This window comes from Pseudophryne corroboree, chromosome 9 (genome assembly GCF_028390025.1).
Source record: "Pseudophryne corroboree isolate aPseCor3 chromosome 9, aPseCor3.hap2, whole genome shotgun sequence".
NCBI lineage: Eukaryota > Metazoa > Chordata > Amphibia > Anura > Myobatrachidae > Pseudophryne > Pseudophryne corroboree.
The window spans coordinates 459,547,397-459,568,459 of NC_086452.1; the positions used below are offsets into that span (position 1 = coordinate 459,547,397).

Below are 21,063 nucleotides of genomic sequence, written 5' to 3' on the forward strand. Positions count from 1 at the left end.
TTAATGGCCCTCATTCCGAGTTGATCGCTAGCTGCCGTTGTTCGTCGCGTAGCGATCATTTAAAAAAAACGCCAAAACTGCGCATGCACCGCAATGCACACGAGCGGTGTACGGGTACAAAGAGCTTTGTGGTTTTGCATAGGTTCTAGCGACGTTTTCAGTCGCACTGGCGGACGCAGGGAGATTGACAGGAAGTGAGAGTTTCAGGGTGGCAACTGACCGTTTTCTGGGAGTGTTTGGGAAAACGCAGGCGTGGCCGGGCATCTGACGTCATTACCGTATCATTCGTCGCAGCAATCATCGCACAGAATAAGTAACTACAGGGCTGGTCTTGTTCTGCACAAAATGTGTTTGCAGCCGCTCGGCTGCACAGGCGTTCGCACTCCTGCAAAGCGAAAATACACTCCCCTGTGGGCGGCGACTATGTGTTTGCAAAGCTGCTAAAAACAGCTAGCGAGCGATCAACTTGGAATGAGGGCCAATATCTCTACCTGTATTAATGCACACGTTGATTCATTTTATAGCAATATCCTGCTTACGCAGTGACCCTAACAGGTAATTAATACTTCTGAGTCTGCTCTAACATCCACCTGAGTTCTACCATCACCGCTGGGCTGAACGGTACATTTGTCATTTAAGAGGGACATTTACTAAGCAGTGATAAGAGCGGAGAAGTGAGCAAGTGGAGAAATTGCCCCATCAACCAATCAGCAGCTCTGTATCATTTTATACTACGCAAATTATAGATGTTACTTCAGTGCTGATTGGTTGCCATGGGCAACTTCTCCACTGGCTCACTTCTCCGCACTTATCACTGCTTAGTAAATGTCCCCCTAAGTCAAGAGAAGACTTTAGTGGGGTAGAAGCAACATGATTATGGGATTAGTAAACACCAGAGCAATAACAGGGGCAGCCCAAATACAGCATTGATGTATTATGTAAAAATGGAAAACTTTTGTCTTATTCTTAAGTGGATCTGTAGTCGCCAGGCCAGGCTTCCAACCCAGCAAGTGGAAAGTTTTGCTATAGTATCTCTGCGTCTTCATAAACAGACTTGTCAAAGATGAAGTATCATTAATATGCCAAAGGCCGAGCATTCCTGAGCTGAACAGACTGCATGAAATAAAGAGTCTATGGGGTATATGCAATTCTGGTCGGACCCACCCCGACATGCATTTGTTGGAATGGATCCGACAAGGGCTATTCAAAGCCCATCTCAATTCGACTTTAAAAAAGTCGAATTGAGATGGGAGGGGGGGAGCCGCGGGCAGACGAGCGACAGCAGCGCTGCAGGAGGATGTGTAGTAGCCGCCTGACCTCACGGCAGCGTCCACCCGGCTCCAGCAAGCGGGATCTCATTTGCTGGAGCCAGGTGGACGCTGCCGTGAGCGGCGACTATTACACATCCTCCTGCAGCGCTGTGCAGTAGCGCTGCTGTCCCGTCTCCCCGCAGTTCTCTCCCGTCTACCCCCGCGGCTCTCACCTGTCTGCCCGCGGCTCCCCACCCGCTCCTCCTCTTAGGTCCCACATCTCAGTTCAACTTTTTTTTATGTCGGACTGAGATGGTCGGAAACAGGGCCAAAACCTGTCGAATCTGGCCCAGTTTCCCGCAGAAGTACGCAACTCGACAGCTATACCGCCGATTCACGTACTATTCGACAGTCAAATTCCCCGACTTGTAGAATAAAAATGCTCCGGACTGAATAGATCGGAACCCCTTCCGACCTGAAAAAGTCGAAAACTGCCGTCTTTCGACAAGATGGCAGTTTCGGCCTTAATTGAATATACCCCTATAAAAGTCACATAACACCCACCGTGTCCCGCTACTATAGGTCGTGGTGAGCTATAGTAGCGGGACACGGTGGGCGCTATGTGACTTTTACAGTAGGAAGCAAACGGTTCGTCAAAGAACAGACAGAGGGGCCGATTCTGAGGCCCCTCTGCAAAGTGGTTGTATGTGCCTGTAGCCACGAAATCCTAATTAACTACCTTCTGCTAATGGGAGTTTCCGTAGGTGTGAAGCGAGGATCTGCCAGTGGAAAGCCGTCCATTGATTTCACACCATTCCTCATCATTATTGGCACTGGTACCAGCCGCATGCTATAGGTGCAATAGATCCGTCAGACACAGGCTTCCCTTCCCCATACAAACGAATGGCTCAGGCTACACGCTCACAACGTCCCCACAAGTCAGAAAAGTACCGTGCCATCACATTGTCACCACCCAAATGCACATTCCATGGAAAGTCCGATCTGGCCAAGTTCTCTCTTAGAACCGGACAGAGATGCAAATAAAATGGTGTAAATCTGCCTCTGCACTGTGTGCAGCAACTCGCCATATGCGTCCGTACGCGCGGCTCTGTATGACTCAGAATCAGCCCCAGCGTGTGAAATGCCCGGTGTGGATGTAGTCATCATGCTATGTAGGGAATGTGCTCTCACAGTAAGGTCATGTGTTTGGGTTTCCCGAATGCCTAGAACAGGATTTCCGGGATGCAGTCAAATTTACCTACAATGAAAATCCCGTCTGTATTTTAAATGTCGGGATTTTGATTGTGGGTATTTCATACTGATCCCAGCTTTCCTAACCTCAGTCCTCAGGGCACACTAACAGTGCAAGTTTTAGTGATATCCAGGATTCAGCACAGATGAGGGAGGGGGTCGTTAACTATGCGCGGGAGCGCGCATCTTTAACGACACTTAGTGTACACACTGGACGAGATTGTGAGAGATCTGGCTCAGATCGGCCATTCTGAGCGAGATCTTTCAGAATCCCATCTGGTGTGTATGGGGCTTAAGTGTGCCTTGAGGACCGAGGTTGGGAATGCCAGGCCTAGAACCTTATCTCACAGCGCGCACCAATAGCGTTCCCAGTATGGTGGATGCAACTTGCACCCTGACTCCTGTAGACTCAGCAACAATCCAGTCGCCGGTGGAAAGCTAAGAGACATCTTCCACTTTCAGTGTGTGTCCCGGAGCTGGGCGGCCCATCTCCCTATAGTTATTGTGGTTCTGCAAGTTCCAGTAAGACGGGACGGGTTGGTTCATAGGCTCAACCACACTTAGGTTGACAATGTCTAGGTCGACCCCTATTGGTCGACAGTAAGTCGACACCCAAAATAGACTGACACAAGCATTAGGTCGACCTGAGCACGGTCAACATGACAAAAGGTTGACATTAAGTTTTTTAGATTTTTATTGTGTCGTTTTCATGGTAGAGTGACCGGGAACCCCAATTAGTGCACCTTGTCCGCTCGCCATACTTCGGGCAAGGTGACTCGCTCCGCTACCGCTGCGTTCGGCACAGGTTACCGTTCTCAATTGTAGTCCACGTGGATCGTAAACTATGAAAAAGTTCAAAAAAAATTTACAAAATTGAAAGGAAAAAAAAATTCAGGGAAAATTTATGTTGACCTTTTGTTGACCTAGTTACTGTCGGCCTAAGTGTGGTCGACCAAGAGACCGGATACTGATGGGACATACAGTTCCATAACAGCTGGAAGTTGCCCATATTTGGTTGCGACTACGCAAATACCAGACTCCGTAAATATCCACCGACTGCTACACCGAATATACAAGTTGAATTTCTTTGTAACCACTAAGCAATCTACCCCCCTCCCACCCCACTCTGCCCCCACTGCAGTAACAGACAGAACTGAGGTAATTTGGTGATGTGCCTCATGCCTCTCAGGGAAGGAGCATTATTTTCATACAGGACGGCAATGAAATGGAATATTACAGATGTATAATTGAACTTCCACTTGGCACAGATTCAGCCTGGACGCAGAACAATTCCCACAAATACACGATAGGCGGAGTAATCTTCTAACCCGCGTATTACATTCCCCCTTGGCACTCAGCAGGATTTAATATGCACGACAGAAACGTAATGAGAAGTTTCCCTTATCATAAGTGGAGGATAAAGTCAAAGGCTTCCAGCAATCCTCCCTAAACTGGGATAAAAACCACCGGCCATGGCGAGCGGCCAGAGCGGGATGTACGCTGCGCGGGGAACAAAATATGCTAAATAACCACAGCAGAGAATAAATGCATGCCGTCAGGATGTCCCCACAGGGCGCCTTTACATTCAGCATTATACACACTGGGAACAGAGGGGCAGATGTATTAAGCCTGGAGAAGAGATAAAGCAGTGATAAGTGGAAAGTGATAACGCACCAGCCAATCATTACGATTTTGAAAAATGACAGTTAGCAGCTAATTGGCAAGTGTGTTATCACCTTGCACTTATCGCTGCTTTATCACTTCTCCAGGATTAATGCATCTGACCCAAAGGGGTCTATTCATGAAGCAGTGAAAAGAGTGGAGAAGTGAGAAAGTGGAGAAGTTGCCCATGGCAACCAATCATCTGCTCTGTATGATTTTATAGTATGCAAATTATAAATGTTACTTCAATGCTGATTGGTTCTTCTCCACTGGCTCACTTCTCCACAGTTTTCACTGCTTCATGAATAGACCCTAAAGTGTGTAAACTAAAACATACGGCTAACCTAGGTGGCCGCAGGTGTGACGCAAACTGCACTATTTTACACGCACAATAATTGTTACGCCCCATCCTTCTGCAGATGTGACGCATTCTGTGTCATTACGCCTCTATACACATAGAGAGATGGGTGAGGGGGGCACATTAGCGGTCGCCGGATACAGTACAGGCCTGTTCATGCATCACTAACTCGTGCAGGTAGAGTTAGATGAGGGAACACCGGTAAGGAGAGATATGGAAAGGGGGGAATGAGTAGAGCCAGATAAGTGATAGGACATGAGGAGAGACACACACAGAGATGGGGTAACAAAGAGGCGCAGACATGGAAAGAGGGGGGGTACAGCCTATGAGCGGGCAAATGATGGGTCCGTAGTATCAGTAATCCATACAGCCGTAGTACGGACACCACTATAAAGACAAAAGAATAAGACCAACATTAGGCGAGTGGAATAACACACAATGACAGCACAACTATGCGGAGGTTACGGTATGTCGCACAACCCTCCTTATAGTACATCACTAATCAAATACCTTGGAAGGGTCTGTAAGCCATAACCGTAACTAGGAGACTGCCGGAATGTATGGTAACGTATAGAATGTGCCCCCTACCAGCACTGACCTTTCTTATGAAGCCATCAGCACAGCTGCCTGGTTCCACACGCATTACGCACCGCACCACTGCACTCTGTATTGTACTACAAAGGCCAACGAGCCTCTTATATAATTCCATATTCCACTCACAAATATACATGTAAAGGTTTGGGAGCCTGCCAGAGTGATTGATGTGTTCTGTGGGGGAAAGCATTCGTGCTTCAAGGGTACCGGCTCTGTTTGTCAGAATGATGCGACTACAACAGTGAAGGAGGTCTGCCGATGTTACACTTCATTAGTGATGCATTATCAATGGCCAACGGGTCCTTGTACCTGACATTCTGTGGGAAAATGAAACGCACACATTTTTGTACATTTATTTTGCATGTAGGTTTAGTGGTCTCTCCATCAGTCATTAAATAAAATGACAGAGCGTGGTCCTGGGCAGGAGCTATATATTTATGAAGTTATGAACTTTTAAATTCAGTCAGGAAATGATGGAAGAAAAAAAAGAGAGACATTGTTTCCCCCAGCACCCTGAATGATAACAGTAACCAGATATAAATCCCAAATAATATTAGAATTCAGAGATCTTGGCTACACATATTTGCGCAAATGTGTGACTAAGCCCCAAAGCAGCTTCAAGGCGTCTCTGTATATTTGGGGTCCCTTGCTTAGAAATACCCCTCCCTTTCGAGCACCTGAATGATATCTTTAAGCTGATTGAGCATCTACCATTATATATGTAGGAAATGATGGAAACTTGAACGGATGTCCAGTTTTCTTAGTTGGGCTCTTGTGGTGCAGTTTGCAGTATATCGGGTGTTGCTAACGCTAAACCACAGGTACCCCCTTCATCGGACATTCCCGGGACTGATGGGAAATTATCTACTTCTGGACGAGCAGCTTATGGGAACAAAGGGATGTCTAAAAGCGGAATTAAAGTTATTTATCCAACACCCCTATCATGACATTTGCAAGATTGGTTGAAAGCGAATGCTGAGTGGTCTACAAAAACCTTACCCAGCTGATTGGTGAGAGGGTGGGACGGGAGCCTCACCTTTATGATAATGCATTATGTGAATTACACAGCACAGATTTTAACGCAGTTACCTAGTAATATACCATTACTGTCTCTTTTTGGGTGATTTTACAATTATGATTGGAAATAAATTTACAAGTTAGTTATAGATCTTTTACAAGTTATAGATCAAAAGGGTCTCATTAAAAAAAATAGCCATGTTTTATACTTTGTATCCAAGATCAGTGTTGGACTGGGGTATGAAGGGCCCACCGGAGAATTCAGTGGTGGGGCCCATGTTTAGGGGTGTGGTCTGTCTCCAGTGGGGGGGTGGCCAGCTGCTACATTGGTTTGCTTAACCATTAGTGAGTGCATGGGACGGGCCCCTTGACAGATATATAATTACTGCTAGTGCTTGCATGTACAAGATAAATATTGGCAATGTACTGTAGAGAATACATCATAATCCTGTGCAGTATAATGTAACATATGTATAATGTATAATTCAAGAACACAGTGTGGAACCTGATCCCTAGAGGAGGAGGAGGGCCCCCAGGCCCTCCGGTGGTTTCCCCTGTACCCATGTGGGCCAGTCCGACCCTGTCCAAGATATATACATAATTGTGGGCTCGGAGTCCATTTTTTAGCCACTGTCTGTAATATATATAAAAATCAATGTCTACTAAAGATACAGCATAATTTCTAAAAGGTAAAAGTCATTTTCTTAATTTGTTTAAAAAAGAATAATAATTTGGACATACAAAGCCTGCGTATCTCCGTCCCGTCCACACGGCTCTATCAGTAAGGGTCACAGAAACATTATCAGATAGAATTGTTAGAGACAATTTTGAAAAACGTTTTATGTACTAAGAGAAGGGATGAGAAAGGGATAGAAAAGGAGCATGTTAATGTATTTAGGACGGATTTAATGCTTTGGGGATATATTGCTAACGCGTTTCATCTTCATGGAATCTCGTCTTGTGCTCACTAATACTAAACATCCAGACATAAGACTTGCAATCATGGTGACCGTCATAACTGCTTATACAAAGGGAATTACAGGTTTGCTTATTAGTCAATGTAAAAAAACACATTAGGATTAGATGTCCGGTTAAAACCTGGTGAACGTATTCTACAAACATTAACAATGAGGAATATGAAGTCCATTGACGTAAGGGAGAGAATAATGTCAGGAGTCAGCCAGCCTCTATGAATAGAACTGCAATATGATATGATACACATTAACACTTGTCAGATTACAGTACACTATAGCTAAACGTAAGAGGCTCTCACAGCTCTGAGTGTTGACAGGAGAGATCTGCACCCACCACAATCTACAAGAGGTATAGAAAACTAGTTAGAAGCTGATATTCTGGATCCAGGTAGAGTCTGCACTGTAATAGAAGCTGATATTCTGGATCCAGGTAGAGTCTGCACTGTATACGGTTTTATCTGCTTACATAAACAACGGACACTGGTAACTAAGAGAAGTAAAAAGACATAAAAATAAAAGCAATGTTTTTAATGCCTCATATCTATGAATCATTATTCCTATATGGCACACAAAAGCCTTATAAAAATCTATACGGAAGTTCATGCAAAGTTAGTTTTGTACCAAATTGCACAGGCATTGCCACATGTGTGGAACTAAATTTAAATTAAAATCTGACAGTAATTAATTGGATTTGCTGGGTATACCAGGGAAAATAAGAATTTACTTACCGATAATTCTATTTCTCGTAGTCCGTAGTGGATGCTGGGGACTCCGTCAGGACCATGGGGTTTAGCGGCTCCGCAGGAGACAGGGCACAATAATAAAAGCTTTAGGATCAGGTGGTGTGCACTGGCTCCTCCCCCTATGACCCTCCTCCAAGCCTCAGTTAGGATACTGTGCCCGGACGAGCGTGCATAATAAGGAAGGATATTGAATCCCGGGTAAGACTCATACCAGCCACACCAATCACACCGTACAACCTGTGATCTGAACCCAGTTAACAGTATGATAACAACGAAGGAGCCTCTGAAAAGATGGCTCACAACAAGAATAACCCGATTTTTGTAACAATAACTATGTACAAGTATTGCAGACAATCCGCACTTGGGATGGGCGCCCAGCATCCACTACGGACTACGAGAAATAGAATTATCGGTAAGTAAATTCTTATTTTCTCTAACGTCCTAAGTGGATGCTGGGGACTCCGTCAGGACCATGGGGATTATACCAAAGCTCCCAAACGGGCGGGAGAGTGCGGATGACTCTGCAGCACCGAATGAGAGAACTCCAGGTCCTCCTCAGTCAGGGTGTGCCCCTGACCAAGTAGCAGCTCGGCAAAGTTGTAAAGCCGAGACCCCTCGGGCAGCCGCCCAAGATGAGCCCACTTCCTTGTGGAATGGGCTTTTACTGATTTTGACTGTGGCAAGCCTGCCACAGAATGTGCAAGCTGAATTGTACTACAAATCCAGCGAGCAATCGTCTGCTTAGAAGCAGGAACACCCATCTTGTTGGGTGCATACAGGCTAAACAGCGAGTCAGATTTTCTGACTCCAGTCGTCCTGGAAACATATATTTTCAGGGCCCTGACAACGTCAAGTAACTTGGAGTCCTCCAAGTCCCTAGTAGCCGCAGGTACCACAATAGGTTGGTTCATGTGAAAAACAGAAAACACCTTAAGGAGAAATTGAGGACGAGTCCTCAATTCTGCCCTGTCAGAATGAAAAATTAAGTAAGGGCTTTTATATGATAAAGCCGCCCATTCTGACACACGCCTGGCTGAAGCCAGGGCTAATAGAATCTTCACCTTCCATGTGAAATATTTTAATTCCACAGTGGTGAGTGGATCAAACCAATGTGACTTTAGGAAACTCAAAACAACATTGAGATCCCAAGGTGCCACTGGGGGCACAAAAGGAAGCTGTATATGCAGTACCCCTTTTACAAACGTCTGAACTTCAGGCACTGAAGCCAGTTCTTTCTGGAAGAAATTCGACAGGGTCGAAATTTGAACCTTAATGGACCCTAATTTTAGGCCCATAGACAGTCCTGTTTTCAGGAAATGTAGGAAACGACCCAGTTGGAATTCCTCTGTAGGGACCTTCTTGGCCTCACACCACGCAACATATTTTCGCCAAATGCGGTGAAAATGTTTTGCAGTTACATCCTTCCTGGCTTCGACCAGGGTAGGGATGACTTCATCTGGAATGCCCTTTCAGGATCCGGCGTTCAACTGCCATGCCGTCAAACGCAGCCGCGGTAAGTCTTGGAACAGACAAGGCCCCTGCTGGAGCAGGTCCTCTCTTAAAGGTAGAGGCCACGTTTCTTCCGTGAGCATCTCTTGAAGTTCCGGGTACCAAGTCCTTCTTGACCCATCCGGAACCACGAGTATCGTTCTTACTCATCTCCTTCTTATGATTCTCAGTACTTTTGGTATGAGATGCATAGGAGGGAACACATACCCTGACTGGTACACCCACAGTGTTACCAGAGCGTCCACCGCTATTGCCTGAGGGTCCCTTGACCTGGCGCAATATCTGTCTAGTTTTTTGTTCAGGCGGGACGCCATCATGTCCACCTTTGGTTTTTCCCAACGGTTTACAATCATGTGGAAGACTTCCCGCTGAAGTCCCCACTCTCCCGGGTGGAGGTTATGCCTGCTGAGGAAGTCTGCTTCCCAGTTTTCCACTCCCGGAATTAACACTGCTGAGAGTGTTATCACATGATTTTTCGCCCAGCGAAGAATCCTTGCAGTTTCTGCCATTTCCCTCCTGCTTCATGTGCCGCCTTGTCTGTTTACGTGGGCGACTGCCGTGATGTTGTCCCACTGGATCAATACCGGCTGACCTTGAAGCAGAGGTCTTGCTAAACTTAGAGCCTTGTAAATTGCCCTTAGCTCCAGTATATTTATGTGGAGAGAAGTCTCCAGACTTGATCACACTCCCTGGAAATTTTTTCCTTGTGTGACTGCTCCCCAGCCACTCAGGCTGGCATCCGTGGTCACCAGGACCCAGTCCTGAATGTCGAATCTGCGGCCCTTTCATAGATGAGCACTCTGCAGCCACCGCAGAAGAAAACACCCTTGTCCTTGGAGACAGGGTTATCCGCTGATGCATCTGAAGATGCGATCCGGACCATTTTCCCAGCAGATTCCACTGAAAGGTTCTTGCGTGAAATCTACCGAATGGGATCGCTTTGTAAGAAACCACCATTTTTGACAGGACCCTTGTGCAATGATGCACTGATACTTTTCCTGGTTTTAGGAGGTTCCTGACTAGCTCGGATAACTCCCTGGCCTTCTTCTCCGGGAGAAAACATCCTTTTCTGGACTGTGTCCAGAATCATTCCTAGGAACATTAGACGTGTCGTCGGAAAAAGCTGCGATTTTGGAATATTTAGAATCCACTCGTGCTGTCGTAGAACTACTTGAGATAGTGCTACTCCGACCGCCAACTGTTCTCTGGACCTTGCCCTTATCAGGAAAGCGTCCATATTTCTTTTAGGAAGAATCATCATTTCGGCCATTACCATGGTAAAGACCCGGGGTGCCGTGGACAATCCAAACGGCAGCGTCTGAACTGATAGTGACAGTTCTGTACCACGAACCTGAGATACCCTTGGTGAGAAGGGCAAAATTTGGACATGTAGGTAAGCGTCCCTGATATCCAGTGACACCATATCGTCCTGGTTCGCTATCACTGCTCTGAGTGACTCCATCTTGATTTGAACCCTTGTATGTAATTGTTCAAATCTTTTAGATCTCACCGAGCCGTTTGGCTTCAGTACCACAATATAGTGTGGAATAATACCCCTTCCCTTGTTGTAGGAGGGGTACCTTGATTATCACCTGCTGGGAATACAGCCTGTGAATTTTTTTTTTTTTTTCCAATACTGCCTCCCTGTCGGAGGGAGACGTTGGTAAAGCAGACTTCAGGAACTTGTGAGGGGAAGACGTCTCGAATTTCCAATGTACACCTGGGATACTACGTGTAGGATCCAGGAGTCCACTTGCGAGTGAGCCCACTGCGTGCTGAAACTCTTGAGATGACCCCCCACCGCACCTGAGTCCGCTTGTATGGCCCCAGCGTCATGCTGCGGACTTGGCAGAAGCTGTGGAGGACTTCTGTTCCTGGGAATGGGCTGCCTGCTGCAGTCTTCTTCCCTTTCCTCTAACCCTGGGCAGATATGACTGGCCTTTTGCCCGCCTGCCTTTATGGGTACGAAAGGACTGAGACTGAAAAGACTGTGTCCTTTTCTGCTGAGATGTGACTTGGGGTAACAAAAGTGGATTTTCCAGCTGTTGCCATGGCCACCAGGTCCGATGGACCGCCCCTTTATACGGCAATACTTCCATGTGCCGTCTGGAATCTGCATCACCTGACCACTGTCGTGTCTATAAACATCGTCTGGCAGATATGGACATCACATCTACTCTTGATGCCAGAATGCAAATATCCCTCTGCGCATCTCGCATATATAGAAATGCATCCTTAAAATGCTCTATAGTCAATAAAATATTGTTCCTGTCAAGGGTATCAATATTTTCAGTCAGGAAATCCGACCAAGCCCCCCCAGCGCTGCACATCCAGGCTGAGGCGATTGCTGGTCGTAGTATAACACCAGTATGTGTGTATATACTTTTTAGGATATTTTTCAGCTTCCTATCAGCTGGCTCCTTGAGGGCGGCCGTATCTGGAGACGGTAACGCCACTTGTTTTTATAAGCGTGTGAGCGCCTTATCCACCCTAAGGTGTGTTTCCCAACTCGCCCTCACTTCTGGCGGGAAAGGGTATACCTCCAATAATTTTCTATCGGAGGAAACCCACGTATCATCACACACTTTAATTTATCTGATTCAGGAAAAACTACAAGTAGATTATTCCCACCCTACATAATACCCTTATTTGTGGTACTTGTAGTATCAGAAATATGTAACACCTCCTTCATTGCCCTTAACATGTAACGTGTGGCCCTAAAGGAAAATACGTTTGTTTCTTCACCGTTGACACTGAAGTCAGTGTCCGTGTCTGTGTCTGTGTCGACCAACTGAGGTAAATGGGCGTTTTTACAAGCCCCTGACGGTGTCTGAGACGCATGGACAGGTACTAATTTGTTTGCCGGCCGTCTCATGTCGTCAACCGACCTTGCATCGTGTTGACATTATCACGTAATTCCTAAATAAGCCATCCATTCCGGTGTCGACTCCCTAGAGAGTGACATCACCAATACAGGCAATTTGCTCCGCCTCCTCACCAACATCGTCCTCCTACATGTCGACACACACGTACCGACACAGCACACACACAGGGAATGCTCTGATAGAGGACAGGACCCCACTAGCCCTTTGGGGAGACAGAGGGAGAGTTTGCCAGCACACACCAAAAACGCTATAATTATACAGGGACAACCCCTTATACAAGTGTTTTCCCTTATAGCATTTTCACATATGTAATCATATCGCCAAATAAGTGCCCCCCCTCTCTGTTTTAACCCTGTTTCTGTAGTGCAGTGCAGGGGAGAGCCTGGGAGCCTTCCTCACAGCAGAGCTGAGCAGGAAAATGGCGCCGTGTGCTGAGGAGAATAGGCCCCGCCCCCTAAAACGGCGGGCTCTTCTCCCGGAGTTTGTGAGATCTGGCAGGGGTTAAATACATCCATATAGCCTCAAGGGCTATATGTGATGTATTTTAGCCATAAAAAAGGTATAATACATTGCTGCCCAGGGCGCCCCCCCCAGCGCCCTGCACCCTCAGTGACCGCTGGTATGAAGTGTGCTGACAACAATGGCGCACAGCTGCAGTGCTGTGCGCTACCTTATGAAGACTGAAAGTCTTCTGCCGCCTGTTTCTGGACCTCTGGACCTCTTCAACTTCGGCATCTGCAAGGGGGGTCGGCGGCACGGCTCCGGGACGAACCCCAGGGTGAGACCTGTGTTCCGACTCCCTCTGGAGCTAATGGTGTCCAGTAGCCTAAGAAGCAAATCCATCCTGCACGCAGGTGAGTTTACTTCTCTCCCCTAAGTCCCTCGTAGCAGTGAGCCTGTTGCCAGCAGGACTCACTGAAAATAAAAAACCTAACTTAAACTTTTATTCTAAGCAGCTCAGGAGAGCCACCTAGATTGCACCCTTCTCGGCCGGGCACAAAAATCTAACTGAGGCTTGGAGGAGGGTCATAGGGGGAGGAGCCAGTGCACACCACCTGATCCTAAAGCTTTTATTATTGTGCCCTGTCTCCTGCGGAGCCGCTAAACCCCATGGTCCTGACGGAGTCCCCAGCATCCACTTAGGACGTTAGAGAAAAGTACATACATCCACAGGTGAGCGTTAAACAGCTCTTTGTCTGCAATTAGGGGCTGACCGCGTGTCATCCGGCTCTTCACCTTCTGTGGTCAAAAACTGCAGCCCAATCACGAACAAAAACTACAACTCTGGGACATTCCCTTACACTATGTTTTATAATGTTTCAATATCACTCATTTATCTCCTAAATGCTATTTTAATAAAGATCTTTCAGATGCTACGGTCTGTCCCACTTTGATGCCTGCTATTATATTCGCACCCCAAAAGCAGGAACTTTCTGCTCACCTACCCAGACGCCCTCCTGCAGTATAATCACCCAGACATCTGATCTAGTATCCACACATACCTCGCCCACTGACGCACCGTGCAGCTCATTAGCAATTACAAAGGGTATAAATGTGAATACTCGCACACGCCTATCCTCCAAACAAATGTCTGCTAAGCTAAGGACTTATCACACAAACGCGTCCTCACACACAACGCTTCAGCTGTAAGGAGCTTATCAGGCTTTTACTGCGCAGCGCAGAGAGATCAGACTGCATGTTATTGATCAGGCTGGGCTTATCAAATCACTGTCAGCGCAGAGCAGTGCTCTGCTGATCAGCCGACGGCTGTGTATGTGTGGTCTGCGCAGAGCAAACGTCTGATCTGCAGAACCGCATTTCATCACCTCCGCCATCTGTCATATCACATCTCCCAGACGTTCCGGCTACATACAGTACTAGGTACAATCAAGCTCACCGCCTGCTCCTTCATTTCTAGCAAGTCAGCACTGTTCTGGAAACATAGAAAGTGTGCAAAATAAAGATAATTCAACACTTTCTGTAATACCTATTTTCTTTACTTACTACATTTCTTTCATTGTTTATTTAGTTTTGGTTACAATGAAATTCTTCCCTTTATCACCAAAACACTAAATGGTGTTGTCAAGGCCCACTCAAAATCTTGGAGTCCCCCTCTCCCCTTATTCAGAGGGTTGTCTATCTCCACCTCAAAACATGTCCCTCCTCCCACTCCCTTATTGACCTTCTTTAATGTGGTTTCCACTCCCCTCCATTCCACAGAAACGACAGCGGAGGCACCCTAGCGGCCCAGCTTTAAGTATCCATGGCTCAGCACAGATTGGGGGGGGGGTTTAACGTTTTCATCTTTTAGCGTCCACGTGAACTGCGAGTGGGAATAGTAACCTAAGGCGAGCACGGCGGCAGCAGAGTGAGGCACCTTGCCGGAAACGTGGCGAGCTGAGGAGGGTACACGTTTCCACTGGGGTCACATTTGCTGAAACATAGCAAATTACACAAAAAAATACGGCATCAACCTTTTGTGTCGACCATTTGCATGTCAACCGTTTGACCCAGTTGACCTTTTCCACTGTCTACCTTTTCCATGTCCACCATCTGTTTACTGTAGACCTACTGAAACACACCCAAGGTCACCAATGGTCCCTTGTCATCCTCTCAGACCTGTGACACTGCTGACGGAGCGCTTATCCTTTACACTTCCATAAGTGTCTGTATCCTCTCACCTCACTAACCATTCCAATAGTCTCTACCTCTGACTCCAGCCCGTGCTACCTTCCGCTACCTGTCCTAGGCCCACTCCCCTCCTCCCTTTACATCTCCTTCAGGCACCAATACCACCTATACTGATGACCCTCAAATCTGCCTCTTTCCTGACTCTTCTCCCTCCATCCCCTCTCGTGTCTCTTCCTACCCCGCTGCCATCTTCTCACCGGATGTACCAGCATTTTCTCAAACTAAACACAACCAAACTCACTGTTCTCCCCCTTGCAGGACCGACTCATCTCCTCCACTCTCTCCCTTCCTGGTGACAGCATATCCCTCCCGTCCCCTGCAGGACATCCTTGACTGCTCACACACAAAGGACTCTCACATCTGCAATGTCTCTAGAACCAGGCCCGTTCTCACCCTGTCACCACCAAGACTCCCACCCACGCACTCATCACCTGCCGCTTTGACCAATGTGACCTATTCCTCTAGTCTCCCCCTCACTCACCTTTCCCGTCATCACTTTATCCCGATGCTGCTCATTTTACCCTCTGACCTCCCCCTCTATATAATGAGTTTATAGTGGGAGTGAAATGGAGGATTGTGAAAATGATGTAAGCACGCCGGTCTCAGCGATACAGTTCTATAGTAGTCACTGGCCCTGGTGTGCGGCAGCCTGATGGAGGAACCTCCCCTACACGGGCGGCCTAACCAATGTCAGAGAACGCTAGTAATGCCCAGACACACCCGTTCCCCTACGTTATATGGTCCCTCCTCATCCAGCCAATGGGGTGTGAGTGGCAGCCCCCAGATCCCCCCCCCCCCCCCCCCCCCCCCCCATGTATAGCATTTGGAACCTGAAGCAGCGAGCCCATTACATGGGAACTAATGTGTCCCCTTTAGCTACGTATGGTAACCATGTAATTGTCCGCTATGGGCTGAAATGACATTTCTGTAAGAAAATAAAACCGATCCTCCTCCCCAGTATCTGGGTCCTAGGTGGGAGAATCTCAAACAGCGGCTGCAGATCATGAAGACCCCCCACAATGTCAATTCTCAAAGGGTTCAGTACGATTTTCCAATGGACGGGATGCCGACTGTCAGTATACCGACAGTGGTATCCCGTCCATCATTATCCCGACAGGCCAGCAGAAAGCCCCCTAACCCTCCTCTGTCCTCTACCCTAACCCTTCCTTGTGGGTGCCTAACCCTCCCCCGCTGCCTAAACCTAACCCTCCTCTGCTTGATGCCTAACCCTAACCCTCCCTACCCCACTGCCTAACCCTCACCTTCCCCAGTGGTGCCTAACCCTAACCCTCACCTTCCCCACTGTCTAACCCTAACCCTCCCTGCTTGATGCCTAACCCCAACCTCCCATTCTATGTGCCTAACCCTCACCCTCCCCGGTGGTGCCTAACCCCTGCCGCTGCCTAAACCTAACCCTCCCTGCTTGATGCCTAACCCTCCCTTCCCCGCTGCCTAACCCTCCCCCTCCCCGGTGGTGCCTAACCCTCCCCCTCCCCGCTGCCAAACCCTCACCTTCCCCGGTGGTGCCTAACCCTCACCTTCCCCGGTGGTGCCTAACCCTCACCTTCCCCGGTGGTGCCTAACCCTCACCTTCCCCGGTGGTGCCTAACCCTCACCTTCCCCGGTGGTGCCTAACCCTCACCTTCCCCGGTGGTGCCTAACCCTCACCTTCCCCGGTGATGCCTAACCCTCACCTTCCCCGGTGGTGCCTAACCCTCACCCTCCCCGGTGGTGCCTAACCCTCACCCTCCCCGGTGGTGCCTAACCCTCACCTTCTCCAGTGGTGCCTAACCCTCACCTTCCCCGGTGGTGCCTAACCCTCCCTTCCCTGCTGCCTAACCCTCACCCTCCCCGGTGGTGCCTAACCCTCACCTTCCCCGGTGGTGCCTAACCCTCACCCTCCCCGGTGGTGCCTAACCCTCACCCTCCCCGGTGGTGCCTAACCCTCACCCTCCCCGGTGGTGCCTAACCCTCACCCTCCCCGGTGGTGCCTAACCCTCACCCTCCCAGTGGTGCCTAACCCTCACCCTCCCAGTGGTGCCTAACCCTCCCCCTTCCCCGCTGCCCAACCCTCACCTTCCCCGGTGGTGCCTAACCCTCCCTTCCCCGCTGCCTAACCCTCACCTTCCCCGGTGGTTCCTAACCCTCCCCCTCCCCGGTGGTGCCTAACAGTAAGCCTCCCTTCCCCGCTGCCTAACCCTCACTCTCCCCGGTGGTGCCTAACCCTCACCTTCCCCGGTGGTGCCTAACCCTCACCTTCCCCGGTGGTGCCTAACCCTCACCTTCCCCGCTGCCGCCTAACCCTCACCTTCCCCGCTGCCTAACCCTCCCCGGTGGTGCCTAACCCTCCCTTCCCTGCTGCCTAACCCTCACTTTCCCCGGTGGTGCCTATCAGTAACCCTCCCTTCCCAGCTGCCTAACCCTCACCTTCCCCGGTGGTGCCTATCAGTAACCCTCCCTTCCCCGCTGCCTAACCCTCACCTTTCCCGGTGGTGCCTATCAGTAACCCTCCCTTCCCCGCTGCCTAACCCTCACCCTCCTCGGTGGTGCCTAACCCTCCCTTCCCCGCTGCCTAACCCTCACCTTCCCCCGGTGGTGCATATCAGTATCCCTCCCTTCCCCGCTGCCTAACCCTCACCCTTCCTGGTGGTGCCTAACCCTCCCTTCCCCGCTGCCTAACCCTCACCTTTCCCGGTGGTGCCTATCAGTAACCCTCCCTTCCACGCTGCCTAAACCTAACCCTCCCTGCTTGATGTCTAACTCCAACCTCCCCTTTCTGTGTGCCTAACCCTAACCCTCCCTCTCCAGTACCTAACTCTAACCATTGCGTCCCTGCTTCCTAACCCCCCCAGCAGGATGCCAGCACTTCCCACTGTTAGGATAATCGTGATGCCGGCTGTCGATAATGCGACACCGGCATCCCAAGCAGTGTCAGTAACTAACCGCCGGCATTGCGTCCTGCTTCAGAAATCCCGGCGTCTGTACATCGACCGCCGGGATCCCGTGTGTCGGGAAGCTAACTTCTTCCCTTCTCAAATACCAAGCATAACAATGTTCTCTTTAAAATTCAGCTGAACACAAAATAGCAGCAGCTGGGTAGACGATTTACGGCACCCGCCTATCTGCCCTCTGCATGTTACAAGTTCCAGGCTGGAACCATAGACGCCGCAGATCATTCCTGCACGATGAAGTTTCCCAACAAGATAAACGGGCAGAACATCTTATCGCAGGAATAATATAGGAGACCTATGAAGTGGAAATGGCCTGAGAGCAGAATGAGCCTCAGAATCACAGCAGCGACACAAATACAGCGGCTTCTCATCAAAATATGATTTCTAAGTGCATTTCTGTACTCCGAGGAGACAGAGGGCGAAATAAAGTGTAAGAGAACAGAGAGGTTGAAAGTGGAACGTAATAAATCTGTTTTTTCTGGGGTGTTTCTCATCTCAGCCACTTACTGACCAGACCTGCTCCTCTCCTGGGATACTCACAGTTATGTGAACACTGGGGGATTATCATAGCGATGTTGAAGTAATCAAAGCAGATTCCACAGTGCAGCAAGTCGTCCAGATCCTGCAAGACACATCAGAGAAACCACTGATTAGACAGATGGACAGGAGAGCAGAAGCCCCAAAAGGTGCCCGGCCGTGGTCATAGGTTTCAAGGTATTCCTGTAACACGAAGACTTACACAGTAACATACAACGCTCACTGTAATGCAAGTACAGCAGACGATGTGCATTCTTTCTGCAGAATGAACTTCATACGGTAAATTCTAACTATTCATTTTAAATAGGCTCAAGGAACGCACCTCTAGCTGATCTTAATAGCGGACCCTGGTCCACTCCAGAGTACTAAAAAATATACATAGCTTCCAAATCGTAGTCAGACAGAACCCCCTCGCCTGACCCACCGCCCTTAAGAATGATTCCAATAACATACACTGGAAATAAAGGTCCATGTGTCTGAGAGGCTCAGCAGCAGCGGTGGGCCTCCTCGGCCAAACAGGGCCTCATTAGTGGCCCAAAGTGGCCGCCTTGTGTTAAAAGTTCTCAGACTATGTTTACAGGAAGCTCAGATGGCGTTAGTGTTCCTGCTGCCCCGCTCCTTCTTATTGGAAGGTGTTCCTGAGTGCAATGCGGGATCCATCCAGATACTAGTGTTCACTCCAGGGTTTAATTAGGTCAGGGCACAGGACAAGAAGAGCATATGTGCGCATGTCCGATAAAAGAGGGGGGGCGTCCTCTCATGGAGGGCTGTGGCTCGTGGGTAGGGCGGACCAGCCCTCACATTCCCGACGCATACAGCAGCACAACCAAGGTTAGCAGGAATTCGCCAGGGCACCTCCGCTGCGCCCTACTGAAATAGCCTAGCAGGAACACTATATATACACCTGCACTCTGTGCACTGCAGTGTACACTGTCACCATCGCTACATACAGTATTAGCACTGAAAGTGTAAGTGTTGGAGCCTTTCAGCGCAGCAGTCCTGCAACCGGAGCAATACTGAATTGTTCTAGTACCTAGACGCAACTTACTTACTGGGGGGCAATTGGGGTTGGATAAGGACTAGTCCCCTATATATCTAGTGCCGTTCAAGTCATTGTTATATAGATAGCTTAAACACCTAGCAACATCTGTATTCCTGATATCATGCCATGTGCTTACTTGGCATTGGTCAGTACCGGGATGGTAACTAGGTCTTGTACTACCATAAGGAATTAGAAAGGAGGAGGATATACTCTACTATTGTATAATATCAGGATGATCTTCCATTCTGCACAGATCAATACATGCATCCTGCATCCAGCCCATACACATCAGACTACATGTTACATTAGATCATGTTCCATGTAAAATAAAGGACATATGGAGAGTGAGACTGCAGTGGACAGAGGCCAGGTAGTGATCAGAACAATCAGTAGTGAGCAGGGGCGCTCACTACCAGCATTCTGGTGCCAGGATCCCGGCCGCCAGCAAATCCTTACCAACCCCCAGTTATATCTCCTGCTTTCCAGCTGCCACCCTGTCATCAGTCATCCACACAGTATCCTACGGAGACCATACGTAACAAGTAGCGTCCTGGATCATGTATGTATAAGGCCACAACCACCTTCAGATATCAGTAACTAGTCCGTTACCGCCATGGGGCAGCCCTGACGGGAGAGACACCCTGCAGTCCCGCACCGGTGGGCTGAAGCAGTTGGCTATTCCAATCGCAATATTTTCGCATCCAGCTGGGGTCAGAACCCGGAAGTGACTACGTATACGATCGGTATGCATTCGGCATTCTGGCGGTCAGGGTGCCAGAGGTCATGTGACCAACGCCGAATCACTGACATCCTGAAGGTAAGTATCCGGGTATGGGTTAGTTAGGCAGAAGGGGGAGGTGGTTAGTCATAGCCACCACCCCGGAGGGTTAAAATACCTACCCCACCCAGTGCTGGGATGCCGCTGTCGGTCATGTGACCGCCAGCCACCCGACCACCGGCATTACATACCAAACCTATATGATCGCGTACCTTCTTACTAATTGCCAGGGTGCGCTCTTGAGAGTTATTCCTTAGTGACTAAGGAACAGATTTACCAAGCCTTAGAGAGAGTGATAAAGTGGAGAGAGATAAAGTACACACCAATCAGCTCCTACAGTAACTGCCATTTTTCAAACCCAGCCCCTTCCTTCATTACACCATATCTCCATCTCTGTGGATGATACTATAAATATTATTTTTCCAAGATACTTACCTTGTTTTTATTGCCTATGTTTTTTTCATGTTTTATTTACTCCCAAATAAAATCTCTCCTCTTAATATAGACTATACTATTATCAACACATAAAAGGAGGAAAATAAGAATTTACTTACCGATAATTCTATTTCTCGGAGTCCGTAGTGGATGCTGGGGTTCCTGAAAGGACCAGGGGGGAATAGCGGCTCCGCAGGAGACAGGGCACAAAAAGTAAAGCTTTCCGATCAGGTGGTGTGCACTGGCTCCTCCCCCTATGACCCTCCTCCAAGCCTCAGTTAGGTACTGTGCCCGGACGAGCGTACACAATAAGGGAGGAATTTTGAATCCCGGGTAAGACTCATACCAGCCACACCAATCACACCGTACAACTTGTGATCAAACCC

At 48.6% G+C, this 21,063-nt stretch overlaps 1 protein-coding gene across 4 annotated transcripts in view; it reads right to left on the reverse strand.

Annotated features, from left to right (window-relative positions):
* The window catches only part of RAD18 (RAD18 E3 ubiquitin protein ligase), a 543,966-nt gene that overhangs the window by 494,991 nt on the left and 27,912 nt on the right, over nucleotides 1-21,063 (reverse strand). For all 4 annotated transcript variants that reach the window (XM_063941263.1, XM_063941261.1, XM_063941264.1 and 1 more), the window contains exon 2: nucleotides 18,426-18,507. In XM_063941263.1, the coding sequence (XP_063797333.1) occupies nucleotides 18,426-18,507 (82 nt within the window). The remainder of the gene's footprint in view (nucleotides 1-18,425; nucleotides 18,508-21,063) is intronic.